Below are 14,728 nucleotides of genomic sequence, written 5' to 3'. Positions count from 1 at the left end.
AGATACAGAGGCGAATACATAGGAAAAGTTAATCTCCATAGTTTCGTTTTCTTTAATATAAAAGGAAATCTAAAATTATGTATGATATCAAATTTTGAGTTTTTACTTACTTCAATGTTAATTTATTATTTTCTGTCACTATTTATTATTTCCTAAAAGATTAAGTATATTTTTTTTTAGTATACTACCTAATTTACGTAATTACTAAAACAATTTTGTCAACCACTAAAGTAAATGAATTATAGATTTATGACTACGTATCAATACGTGAACCTTAAACATATTTTTCCTGATATATATTTTGTTAAATATTTTTACATGCATATCAACAAATAAGGAATTAAGTTGAGTGGTAAATATTGGATATACATCTTTTGGAAGTGAAAGCAGACCAAATCAGAGATGAGTGGCGCACACGTTTGTTTCTGTTTGACCATCTCTTTTGCTTTTCTTTTCTCTTTTGTATTTCTTTTTGTTCATCGCCCTGTCTCTATCCTCTGTTTCTTCTTCCCATTTTCTCTTTGTGTTACATTATACCCTTTTCTTCGGTCTCTACCTTACATCAAGATCTATATGATCTCTTCCTTCTGTATATAGGCTCACTTCTCGGATATGATACTTTTGATTTCAGTTCTCGCATCCATTTTAAAATTTCCCTGATGGGAAATTGCTTTGGTTCTTCCACGAAAGTAGATAGCAGAGAAAGTCCTTACCGTGGTATGCTACAGAACACCTTTCTTTCTCTCTCGGATTTCTCAACTTGTTGTTATATATTATTGTATCTGATTATAAAGTCCTAAACTGAGTTAAGACATATATATATTTGATTAAAAAATGTGTTGATTCCTCAGGATCCTCAAGAATCTCTGCCAAAAGAGGTCAATCGTCACGGCTTTCAAGCTTAACCATACAACCATCATGTTGCAGCGATGACAGGAGTTTCGCTTCTCTTAAAACTCTGAGGAGTGAAGGAGAGCTCTTAGCATCTCCAACGCTAAAGGCGTTTACGTTTAACGAGCTAAAGACAGCCACTAGGAATTTCAGACCAAATAGTGTTATCGGTGAAGGCGGTTTTGGTTATGTCTACAAAGGATGGATCGACGAACGCACTTTATCGCCTTCAAAACCAGGGTCAGGCATGATCGTTGCTGTCAAAATGCTTAAAGAGGAAGGGTTTCAAGGACACAGGCAGTGGTTGGTAAGCTCGTTAGTTTATCCCTCTATATATCCCTTAAGCTATAGAAACCTAAATAAGAAATTGTTGAGTTTGCAGGCGGAGGTTGATTGTCTTGGGAGGCTTCACCATAAGAATCTTGTCAAACTAATTGGATATTGCTCGAAGGGTGACTACATTCGGCTTTTGGTGTATGAGTACATGCCAAAGGGAAGCTTGGAGAATCATCTCTTTAGACGTAAAAACTTGTCCCCCAAGTAACAAACTACTGTCTCAAACTAATTAGGATACCCATGACAAATTTATATGTAATAAAGAATTTAAAGTTATGGGCCATTGTTTCTATACAGATTTGTAAAATGTTATTGATAAAATAATTTTGAAATAGAAATCTGTAATACTGTGTAGGTGGGGCAGAGCCGATTCCGTGGAGAACAAGGATGAAAGTGGCGATTAGTGCCGCGAGAGGACTTGCTTTCCTTCACGATGCTCAAGTCATATATCGAGACTTCAAGGCCTCTAATATTTTACTTGATTCGGTACGATTGAATAACAAAATTTACGCATTTTGTTGAGATTTAATCCAAACCAAACAAAAGTATTTGTTGCATTTGGTTGAATTTGGTTAAAGTAATAAAACTAATCAGGTCATAAACATATTATGGTTTGGTTTTGACTTGCGCATTTCTGATTGATTTATATGTCCATCTCTACGTAGGAGTTCAATGCGAAGCTTTCTGATTTGGGATTAGCGAAAGAAGGGCCAACAGGAGACAGAACACACGTATCAACCCAAGTGATGGGAACTCAAGGCTATGCAGCACCTGAATACGTTGCCACGGGTCGGATAACGGCCAAAAGCGACGTCTACAGTTTTGGTGTGGTCTTGCTCGAGTTACTGTCGGGACGTCCAACTTTAGATAAATCGAAAGTAGGAGTGGAAAGAAATCTGGTGGATTGGGCAAAACCTTACTTAGGAGACAAAAGGAAAGTGTTTAGGATAATGGACACAAAGCTTGGTGGACAGTATCCTCACAAAGGAGCTTGTTTGGCTGCTAATACTGCGTTGCAATGTCTTAATCAAGAGGCTAAGTTAAGGCCAAATATGTCTGATGTGTTATCTACTCTTGAAGAGTTTGAGATCATGTGTAAGTCGGGTTCTACTTCAAACTCGGTCATGAAATTGTCATCTTCTTCCTCGTCTCTATCGGCGACACGGAGAGTTAGAGCTCCTGTTGCTGATCCGGTGTTGTCTAGTATAAGATGTCGACGTGTTCGGTGAAGTAGCAACCGCAGATAGTAGTTAGGCCAGGTGTGTATGTACTTTATTTTTGGAAAGGGAGCTACTGTGTGCGTTTTTGACTTTGCTTACATTATACACATACAAACATATCTATACTATCTTAGACAAATTTCACATTTAATTATAAAAGACTAATAGCTTAATTAATAATATTTCCACCCAAAGGCATGCAGAAAATGACCTAGCAAGCTTCATGATTTATAATCCATGCATCTACCTTCTAATCATCAGCGCAATATATAAGGACATCTTTTTTCCTCTTCTCTGTTGGCGAAAAGGAGAGTTTAAAGCCCTGGTAGCTGATCTGGTGTTGTCTCGTGTCTTTCGGTAAATTAACGAGAGTGACGGAGCCAGCAATTTTGCTTACATGTGTCATATATATATATTAATTAATATTAATTAAATTAGGATGTATCTAAAAAAGAAGAAAAAAATGATATATCAATGAATATTTCAGTTTTTCTTTTTTACAATAAAGATATATTATAGAGATTTATAGCCAACAAAAATGGAAAGGGCATTATAGTTAAGTGGCAAAATAAATATGTATTGTGTCAAAGAGAATAATAGATCAAACATGGGTGTTATTATGAATATTTTAAACCAAATCATCTAGGAAATTTATCCTATGATTAAAAATATATGTAAATGTCATGGGTGTCTAGGTTGCCTCCGCCACTCTATGCATCTCTTTTCCAATTTTTTTTTTGTTTTTTTTGTAAAATTAAAGGTCTTACTGTGCTTTTGACTTTCCATAGATTATACACTCCATAGATTTAATTTTAATTGATTTTTAACTGTTTCGGTTTATTCATATAATTCAACCAATATACTGTACATACAACTGGTCATAAAATATAAAAAACAATTAAATAATTTTGTATTAAAATATGATAATATCAGATAAATTAAAACTAATAGATCTGTAGGATAATGGCTAAATGAAATTATTTGCAAGTAGTTAAATAACAGAATTGCTTAGTAGGGTTGGTAACATATCATCATGTTTTTAGATTAGAATCAATGCATTCGAATTTTAGATTTGCATATGAGTATTTTTTTTGTTGCAAGTAAAAATAATCTATGTAGAAATTTAAGTAATTTCATTTACATAGATCATAACAAATTAAAACATCAAGTAATTTGATATGGAAAGATTACTACTTTATAAACTTATTTATTCCTCCTTTGATGATGAAAAGTTTGTTCAATAGTTCTCATAGCTAGATAAATGTTGAAGAATTGTTTGGGTCCACATGATCTAATTTTGTACAAAACATAATTTATAAATGATGAATATTCTGAAGAACAAATAACTACATTTATCTTCGATTTCTATAAAAATCAGATTTGGTTAATGCCTAAATTTTATGGACATATTTGGACGACAAATTTAAGATAGCTAGAATTGCCAAAATTCATGCATATGTAAATGTTTCAAGAAAATGTAAATATGTTAATGCTTCAAGTATGGTCCTACATAGACTCAATATTCAAACTCAGAGAATGATGATTTTTATATGATGATGAGTTTTGTTTAGAAAAACTAAAAAATGACTGAATGTGCAAAGAAGCCTCAGTCAAATATTTGCTTAGGCGCAATTGCTCTCTAGTTCTTGAATAAAAGCTGCCAAAACCCATTAATAAACTATTAAGCAAATCTGAACCATTAAAAATAATAATTTACATGAGACATTATGCAAATCAATTTACATGAACCGATAATGAAATAAACAAATCTGAACCATTAAGCGAATTAATTTACATGAGAAAATCGGAACCACTGAATTCTATCTTAAACAAATCAAGAGAATGAAAAGAATAATTCTGAACCATTAAACAAATCAATTTACATGAATCGAGCAAGAAAAGAAAATCTGAACCATTAAGCAAATCAATTTACAACTATTAAACAAATCAATTTACATGAACCGAGAAGGAAATGAACAAATCTGAACCACTAAATAAATAAAGAGAATAAAAAGAACAAATCCAAACCATCAAACAAATAAATTTACATGAACCAAGAAAGAAAAGAGCAAATCAATAAGCAGGAGACCATTAAGCAAATCAATTGACATGAGACCACTAAGCAAATCAATCTACATGAACCGAAATTGAAAGGAACAAATTTGAACCACTAAGCAAATTAATTTACATGAGCAAATTTGAACCATTAAGAGAAATAAAATAAAGCCTTTTTTCTATAGGTACATATTCATAGGGAGTAAATGGTAACCGCTAAATCTGGCTAAATTGTGGAATCTAGCTGAATTTATTTGTGTGTTTTTGCAAAATTTGACTAAAGAGTTTAAAGTTTTATCAATCATGATTATCATATAAAAACCTTACACTATTAAAATTAATTATATAAAGTATTAGATAATTTATATAAAGTATTACATAATTCAGCTAAATAAATCAATTAATGTTTGGTTGAAAAAAAAAATAAATAACCAAAAATTATTTTTAGTCTTTAGTTCAAAAATTTATAAGCTTGGTTAATTATTAATCCGTTCAGCTAATGTTGTAAATAAGTTACACAAAAATATATCACTTGACAAATTTTTTTACGAACCTAACCAATATCATCCATATCTCGCATGCAAATTTTATTAAAATTATGATTAATAATATTAAAGTATTCATAGTTTATTAAAGATATAATAATTAAATCGTTACAAATTCTGAAAATATTATGTAATCCAACGATGTGAGTAAAATTCCTCAAATTTTTATTTGTGTAATTGATTTAACCAAAAAATTCCACAATATTTCCTCAAACTTCATGTCACCATTTAGACCCTTATTTATGTTTCATAAAAAACATGGTTTTACATTTTTCGATGTCGTTTTAACTATATATATTTTCATTTATGCTCTTCAAAAATTTCTTAAACTTCATGTCACCATTTAGATCCTTATTTATGTTTCATAAAAAATTGTGGTTTTAAATTTTAATGTCGTTTTAACTACATGTACTCTTTGTAATTGAAAGCTATTATGGGCCTACAATATCAGATGAACAAGGTCTAATGAAATAAGCCCAAGAGTTAGAATAACACACGTGTGCTTTTAATATGTCAGAAGCGTGTGAGGGAGAGGTAGGAGGAGAGGAGACAAGACAAATGATTGAAGAAGAAAGGCCGTTTATGCCAGCGTCTCTGCAAAAAGAGAGGAGATCTCTGTTGGTATAAAACTAGGTGACTGTGAGCAAGACAGGTGTCCATCATTGCGAGACTGATTTAGGGTTCCAAGATCCTTCCCCTCTTTGTGTATAAAAGCATATGGGTTGTTGTGTGTTGTATTGAAAATTTTTGAGTAAAAGAGTAAAACCTTTCTCTAAAATATACTCTAAAGAAGACGAAGACTCTCGAAGTTATACGAAGGGGAACAAGGGCAATGTGAAGAAGAAGCAGAGGAGTAATTAATAAGCACCACCAGGTCAGCTACTCCTCTCTTAAAAATGTCTACTTTATTTATTATTCTTAATTTGTATTTGTTTCTACCGGGTTCGTAGGGAAATGCTGAAACTTTCAAGCCAAAATTTTGTCACCAATGTCGACGGAGCGAGCGACAGAGGACGTGTCGTCGAGTGTCAGACTTACAGGATGAAGAGTTTTTGCGTCTCTTGTTTAAAGATTTCGTACGTTCTTCTTACCTTTACAGTTACTTTCTAAAAAATGAGCCTGTGGTTATGAGGAATGTGCTCGAAGTTACACCTGGTTTAAGCTGGGAACCAATGGTAATGTAGCGTGTCTGCCGACAGCTAAGCACCGAGCATGGATTACGTCGAGAAGTTAATGCTGTTGATTGTCTGGACTTCTCTGAGGTCAGTTTTTCTTCAATAATTTGTATGGCATATACATATGAACCAACGATGGTCATGGTACTTTGCTAAACTGAGTTTTGTTAGTGGATCATTTTTGAGACCTTTGGAGGATGGTTCTTTTAATAAAATTTAAAAGAGATGCTACACTATGGGGTATCCGTGGATTCTTAATGCTGCACCTTGCCACCTTGAGAAATCTGCTATTGCTCTATCCTTTTCAGAACACTAACTATCTCTTCATTTTGTTGACACATGCGAAAACGATGATATTGAATTCATTTTGCCGTTTCTAGCATAACTTTTCTAATATATTAATTGCTATTTTGGTTATTTTATAGGTGAATGTTTTAACGAGCATATGTGAAGTGACCATTAAAAAGGAGAAAGAATCGAACATAGAAAAACTGAAAGAACAACATGCTGAACAAGATCTCAGAGAGCTGTTTTGTTCAGAATGTAACAACGTGGAGGTTCTTGAAAGGACTAGTGAAGAAGAAGGCGAAAAATTTGAAGCTGATGAAGTGGCTCTTTGGGACATTTTCCGTAGAGAAGATGTTCCAAAATTAGAAATGTACCTCGAGAAACATCACAAGGAGTTTAGACATATGTACTTTTGCCCCTTAACCCAGGTACACATTTTTCATCTCTGCGTAAAGGTTACATGTATTATATGTTTGTGTCCAGTCCAGTCTATCTACATTTTTTGCTTATCTTACATATTCACTCATCTTCTTCTGTTAGGTTGTTCATCTAATCCATGACCAAAAAACCTTCTATTTGACACGGTATCATAAAAGGAAGCTGAAAGAGGAATATGGTATGCTGAATTTGATCAATTAACCAATCACATTTTCCTTTTCCACATTGTCTTGGTAATTTCTAGTAATATCCATGGGCTGTAATGTGTAGGCATCGAACCATGGACCTTTACTCAGAAGCTTGGAGATGAAGTTTTAGTCCCTGCAGGTTGCCCTCATCAAGTCAGAAATTTGAAGGTAAACTTGTTTCAATATCAGTGGATTTGAGCAATTTCTTTGAAAAGGGTTCATCTATTTTGTTTTTGTTGCTGCATGCTTTTCTTTTTGTGTGTTTACGCGGTACATGTAATGATCATTGTGGTTCTCTTGTTTCTTGCAGTCATGCACAAAGGTAGGGCACGATTTTGTCTCACCTGAAATTTTCAGTGAATGTTTACGCCTGGCAAAAGAGTATCGCCTACTTCCACCAAACCATTATTCATTAGAAGACGAAAAACTAGAGGTATTTTTCGTTGTACTCGATCTCTGGTTGTTCTGAACAAAAAAATTTAACTCATTTGACAACGTTTCCATGTGTTTGCATTAGCAGATAGAGAAGATAATAGTGTTAGCAATCGATAAGGCTCTCAAAGCAGTCTAAGTAAAAAGAGGTGACTTGTACTTCTTCTCGTGCGTGTGTGTTGGCTCAGGTTTATGGTAGCTCCAGAGAAGAAAAAAGTATATAGGTCTTACCTCTTAACATCAACATATTTAAATGGACAAGATCTAGCTATGAGTAAAATATTTTGTTGTCTCTCAGTTCTAATGTCTTTTCTTGGGGTAGCTTTAGCTTCTTAACTTCCCATAGGAAATCACCAAGTCAAAGAAAGCACTAAGGGAGTGAGTGAAGAAGTGTACTGTACTCCATTAATCTATCTTGGCACATTTTGTATTTTTTCCTCTACGAGTTAAGTCTATGTAAATGCAATGCATAATCAATCAAATTCTAAACTGACTAGTAAATGATGTATGTCTTTTAATTCCGAACTAGTCATACTGAAACATGATTCAATGCAATTGATTTAAGTACACAGCTATTCAATAAAATTTGAATTAAAAGATCTATAAGAAATAGACTTTCTAAAACAAAAATTTGTATGGAAGAAATACTATAGTAATTTAGATTGAAAAATATCTGGTTATCTTTACTCAAAAGTCCAAAACCAAACCGAATCCCACTCTTCGATCGAAAACATACCTTATTTGGTCAAATTTAGACTCTTTCACCATGTCAAGATTCATGAGCTTTTGACCTTTCTGTTTTTTTTTTCTTTTTCTTTTGCCGTCAATATAACAAATTCGTAGCCAATGTGTTGTCATATGCATCTACCTATAAGCCATTTAAAAAACAACTAAAACCTTAAAGATCAAGTAAGGTAAAATGGATTATATATAAGACTGCAATGTACCAATGAAGTTAATATCGTCTTGCTAGGTTGAAATCTGTTGAATGGGTCCGGGAGTTCCCCCAAACACTTCAGTGGGTAATCATCATACACGAAAACTGTATTACCAATGAAGTGCTCAGAGAAACTCTAGGAGACATCCAACCAAGAATGACGTTTCTAGTTTTCATTCACTTTAGCCTTGCATGTACATATATATATATATTGGTAGAAATATGAAGAGGTTGATGCATGGTTTGAGAAGATGGAAGAAGTCACGCTTCTATATATAGTTAAGTGCTTTAGAGGACAATCCCTATATTTTATGTATATGACAGTCACCAGGGATAGACAGAGAAAGAGAGAGATCAAAAGTGATGACCAAGGCATGCATTTTGAATATAGACGCAAATTTGGGTTAAAGGGAAGAGTGAAAGAGAATACGAATTTGGAAGAAAAGTCCTTATGGCTTTTCACAGGATAGAAAGGATGCAAACACGTAGACATTCTGTTTTATTTTCTATATGCTTTTAGTATCCATAACGGTCTCTTGTTCACTACATTGCTCCTCAATCTTATTATACTATAATATGGAGAAAAGCTTATTGATGTCGATATCAATTAAACTACAAAAAAATCTGTGAGTTTTGAATAATTTATATATTGACATTTTCTCTTTCCTTGATAAACGATATGATGAAAACCAATTTTATTGATTTTATTTATTAAGTAGTTTGTTCTTTATTTAAATAAATAAGCTAGCAAAAATAAAACTAGCCACGTAGATGCGCACCGCATGATATGTATGACATGGGAACAAATGTATTGCATGAAAAAAGCTAAATGTCATATAGGTGATTTCAGAATCGACCAACTGAAATATATAGTAATATATAGTAAACACACACATGCACTTGTGTGCAGATGGGAAGAATATAAATTATTTTCTATATAATTGAAAACTAGACTATAATCATTGTCCAAGTTTATCGGGGCTTAAGACAAGCTTAAATATCGGGGCCATTTTAATAGTTTTAAAAGATTATTTAAATATTAAAAATTCGAAATTAGAATTAAATAAATATTTAAAATTAAAATTAAAAAAGTTATTCATACAAAAAAATAATAATCTAAAAAAACTAAGACATAATCTTTCTTCCTTCTGTTTCAATATATTTTCACACCAACTTCTTGTAATCTTTCTTTCTTTTGTTTCACAACCTTACTCGATTTCTTCACAATTTAAGGTATTGTTTTTTTTTTGTATATATTTTTTAAAAATACATCTATATATATATATATATATTCAAAGGAGTCATATATGAGTTATTTAGGAAATAATAAGACTCCCAAACCCATAATGATACACCATATTTTCCAGAGTTGAAGATCGAAAAAACTATATATTTTGGGGGGCATGAGGGCAAATGTTTTTTTTCTTACCCATAGTCACGGCCCTGACTATAATGTATATGGTTAAATTGCAGTGAAGATATTCTTGAATACTATGATATAATTAAGCATGACTGCAAACACAGAGAACAAAAAAGTGTATACAAAAATATACATTTCTCTGACAATATTATAGCATAGTATTTCAGTGTTAAGTGCTTACCCGCACTGCATGGGAGATTAAATGGTCTGATCATCTTTAAATCATCAATCGGAGATTATGTTGGGAATATGATTGATGAGTTGTAATTAAAAAAGAGGAGATAAAAGACATATCAAAGAAAGAGTCCATGTATAGAATTTTATGTCGTTTCAAAAATATTTCATGCAAAATAGAAAAACATAATTAAATATCTCTAAGAACGAGGTTCAAAATTTCGACTCCATTCATCTTTCAAATATCCACACGTTCTTAATTATATAATTCGAATGTATGATCGTTGGTCCCATTATAAAAATTCTCATATTGGAAAGGAAGGAAGCATTGGAGATTCTTTCCATTGTTATATATAAATAGGCATGTAGTGTTAGTGTTGTTTAATTGTTAGGACAGAGCAAGAAGAAACAAGTCAAATGTCCTCATGAGTTCTCTTTAACGCTTCATTGTTGTTGATACACCAAAAAACGCATTGAGTTTCTTAAATGTTTGTTCGTTATGTATATAACAACACTGAAGTGTTTGGGGGGACTCTTGGTGACATTTTGGCGTTGAAGTGGTGTACTGTTGCTATTTTTTTGTTTTTTGTTTTTATATCATTCAAGCGCGCTTGACATTGTTAAAAGTTAAAAGTTCTATTAAAGTAGAAAATTTTATGAACTAAAAATAACTATGGTAACTAAAGTAACATATTTCATCGTCTTCTCACGTCACGGCTATATTATAACCTCGCCACAATTAAACTTATCAAACTTCTTTTACATTATAGTATTGTTATATATCAAATTTAGGGAGGCTTGATTTGGGTATCTGGATTATAACTTGTGTTTTATACTCTCACAGTACTGTCACAAAGACATGAATTGCTCTTATGCACACACGCTTTTACAAAATTTTGATGCACTCAATGAATTTTTTGATGTAGTATACTGTTATTCAGCTTAAGATGTTCGTTTTAAGGTTTATGAAGATGGAAGTAAATTACGTTTCTTATCTAATATATATACTATCAAGGCTTAGAGGATATCCCCATATCATTGGTGACAGAGATAAACCGACCAATCAAAGATTGATGATAGTCACCAAGAAAAGCACTTTGAATATAGACGCAAATTGGGGTTAAAGGAAAGAATTAGAGAGAAATGAAATAATATGATTTCTAAGGAAAAAAAGGCTTTCACAAGATATAAAGGAGATTCTTTTTATATGCTCACTATTTAGTGCCCATATATACTTGTTCTTGCTTGTCCTCACTACGTATATACCCATGCATATCAATATTAAATGTTGTTTTTTTTTTGTGGTAATAATAATTCAGATATTTAATTTAGTAAATGTTGAAATCATTCTTGTCCTCTACAATATATAAATCCAAGAATTTTGCTAATATCTTGACATTTTGTCCTACTTTGGTTTATTTTATAATAAAAAGACTGTTTCATATTTGTGGCCGATAGTATGATATTATGTACCAAATAGTAATACCATATTGCATTCAATCTGAAATTATAACATGAAGATCTGAGAGAATTAAGGATATTGTCCTCAAGATGAGCCAATTTGAAGTATTTGATCTCTTCAAGTATAACCTCACGAACCAATGAACATTTTTTGAACAGTTGTAATACATCAAAAAATGTCTTTAGCAGATTTTTGTTGCCCTCGAGAGAATGAAGAATTATTTGCCATTTAAACGAACCAAGATAAAAAGAGATTCAGTTTTGTATAATTAGTTTATTTTTTTTCAATTCTTTTTTAAGTTGAATGAGTTGAATAATATTTTTTTAACCTCTTCAATTCAAATAGTGTAAATTGGTGAATAAATTTTTTCAATTTCTTCAATTTTTCCAACTGTACAACCATTTGCATCTTATATTTAAAGGTCAAAAAAATATTAGTAGATGTTTATAATCCGAAATTATTCATTACTAATTTATTTGTACAACGGTCAGAAAGTTATTATTATTTTACTTTAGTTGGAAATGGCATCGTGAGATCTTTTTCAAATCTGTTTTTGAAGGTTGTGTAAATGGCTAAATTTGTTTTTCTCGTCACTTGTAATTTAGTTGATTTGAGAAGATCTTGATAATACAGTAACGATTGTTGGCACTTAAAACAGCACTACGCCGTTCGATCGTAATTATTTTATTTAAACCGACGGTCAGAAACTTATCTTCAGACTGATATTATTATTATTTGGGTTTAGATATAACTAAAAACTAGATTTTAATCTGCGGTACATCGCGGGATTATGTATTTTTGTATATTTTATATAATTTACTAAAAAACATTATGTTGGATCAAATATATGTTTTAAACTTTTTTAAAATAATATTGAGATATTTGTAATTTTATTTTTCTTTATCTATTTAAAAATTATTATATTCATTTGAAATTTAATTAATCAAAATTCTTTTATTTTGGAATTTAATCAATCAAAATTAGTTGTTGTGAAAGTAAACATCTGTTAATATGTATAATACTTTATAATTAGTATAAAATTATTTAATTTTTATTCACCAATTTGAAATTAGTTAATTTTGTCTATGAGTATGATGGAGCGGGTTAGTGTTGGTTTTTAACTCCTTTCATATAAAATTAAGTTTTAAAATATTTTGTTTGTATTTTTAGACCAACCCGCAAAAATATATAAGTGTACTAATATTAACCTAATTCCCATCACATACTTATGATTATTTTTAGTCTAGGTTTGGACCCATGGGTTAAAAAAAAAATTATTAAAAAAATAGTTAGTTTTGTAGCTGAGTATGATGAAGCGGGTTAGTGTTAGTTTTTAACTCCTTTCATATAAAATTAAGTTTTAAAATATTTTGTTTGTGTTTTTAAACCAACCCGCAAAAATATATAAGTGTACTAATATTAACCTAATTTCCATCACATTCTTATGATTATTTTTAGTTTAGGTTTGGACCCGTAGATAAATATAATTTTCCATATATTATTGTTGCTTTTTTAGTATTGTTATTGATATTTACACAGATTTAGTTTTATTATCACAAAGTTAGTAATATTATTGATATTACTCATATGACAAAATTTGATGTATTCACTATTTAAATTGTGCAACAGGATATATATATTTGTATTTGATATCGTAACTCTATAAATGACACATCTTTTTTAGTCAAAAACATATATCATTTTGTGGAGATTAAAACAATATATATATATAGTATAATAAAATCATACATTATTAGTTTATTATTATATTTTTTCTAATCATTTTGACATCAATTGCTCTATCCATTTTAACATAGAAAATATTAAACAATTTATGTATAATGGAAAACATGTATAATGCCAAACCAATAATGGAAAATCAAAATTGAATAATACTATAGTTTATTTTTTCACTAAAATATTTTAAAACTTGTAATTAAAAAGGAAAATAGAAATTGAAGTTGTTTAGATATTTAGGGAAATATATATTTTCATACTCGATTTTCCTAATTCGATTTTTCTTTTAATTTTTTTTTTGTATTAGATGTCTTAATTACAATAGCATATGATGTAAATATTGCCCAACTTCAAGTCTTCTTCTGAAAATGTTGTGAAAATAATAATATAGATAAGCAAGCGGAGTTACGGAAATGAAAGTTGGGGCCCACCATATTCTACTTCACTTTCGAGTCTAGTTCTGTCTTTCACTTTCCTTCTTGTTCCCTTTATACCACATTTTGCTTTTTTTTTTTCGTCTGAAGGATTTCATTTTCATTCATAAGATCCAAGAGGAATTACAAACAGCTGGGAGAGAACACATTCCTTCCATAAATATAAGCCGGCGAGTACAAGAACACTCTCAGAAGCTAATACCAAACAAGGTAGAACTAAGGGGAAAAAACCCAAACAAAGAAACAAAACATCCATTCAAACTATTTCCCGGAACAGATTCCAGAGATCCAAAAAAAGAGAAATAAAACCTTAACCTTTGAAAATTTAAAACAGATCTGAGACAAGAAAAACACACAAACGGGTTAGAAAACAAGATTCTCCTTTACCTAGGGTTAAAACCGAATGAGAGTGCCGTGCGGCCTCTTTATGTTGCTCCATGATAAGCTACCAGAGACGGTGAGATAACAAACAAAGCCTAGAGACTCTTCAAGATGAAAGACTCTTGGAGACATGAAGGAGATCTAGATTTACGATGGTGAAGTTTCTTCATCTGAGGCGGTGTAGAAACGGTTGGAGACTGCCTCTGCCTTGAAGACGGCCAGATCTGAAGCTGATCTCTCAATATCCTTGCTTTTAACTGGTTTAGACTAAGTTTCCCCTCTGGGATAGGATTGGTGATCTCCACTTCCTTCACTAGTAACCAGTGACCACTCTTAACAGTGTATCTCCCATCTTTTGTAAAAGCCCATATACTGCGATCTTAAAGACTCTGTTCCGGGGGAAAATATTTAACGCGAGTAACATCACATGGCGGAAACATATCTTGCCACAATTGATCATTCCACGACCCAGATGGAGTTATAAGAGAAGACACTCTCAAGTTTAAGTCAATTGTCATCTCTTTATTGAAAGGTCATCATGGAACATCGTCCAGAACCAACTTATCCAACCAAACACAAGTGTCCTTGCCATCCCCAACTGACTTCATAAGACCA

The 14,728-nt window shown here is 31.7% G+C and overlaps 1 protein-coding gene across 1 annotated transcript; it reads left to right on the top strand.

Annotated features, from left to right (window-relative positions):
- Positions 1-518: 518 nt before the first annotated feature.
- On the top strand, positions 519-2,575 carry LOC104756832 (putative serine/threonine-protein kinase PBL4). Its single transcript, XM_010479480.3, has 5 exons — positions 519-717; positions 852-1,198; positions 1,274-1,412; positions 1,583-1,713; positions 1,893-2,575. Exons 1-5 carry the CDS (start codon positions 660-662, stop codon positions 2,454-2,456), a joined length of 1,239 nt encoding a protein of 412 aa, XP_010477782.1. The 5' UTR covers positions 519-659; the 3' UTR covers positions 2,457-2,575.
- The last annotated feature ends 12,153 nt before the right edge of the window (positions 2,576-14,728 follow it).

The sequence above is a fragment of the Camelina sativa genome, chromosome 17 (assembly GCF_030686135.1).
Source record: "Camelina sativa cultivar CO46 ecotype springtype chromosome 17, ASM3068613v1".
NCBI lineage: Eukaryota > Viridiplantae > Streptophyta > Magnoliopsida > Brassicales > Brassicaceae > Camelina > Camelina sativa.
This window is presented reverse-complemented; position numbering and strand designations above follow the sequence as displayed.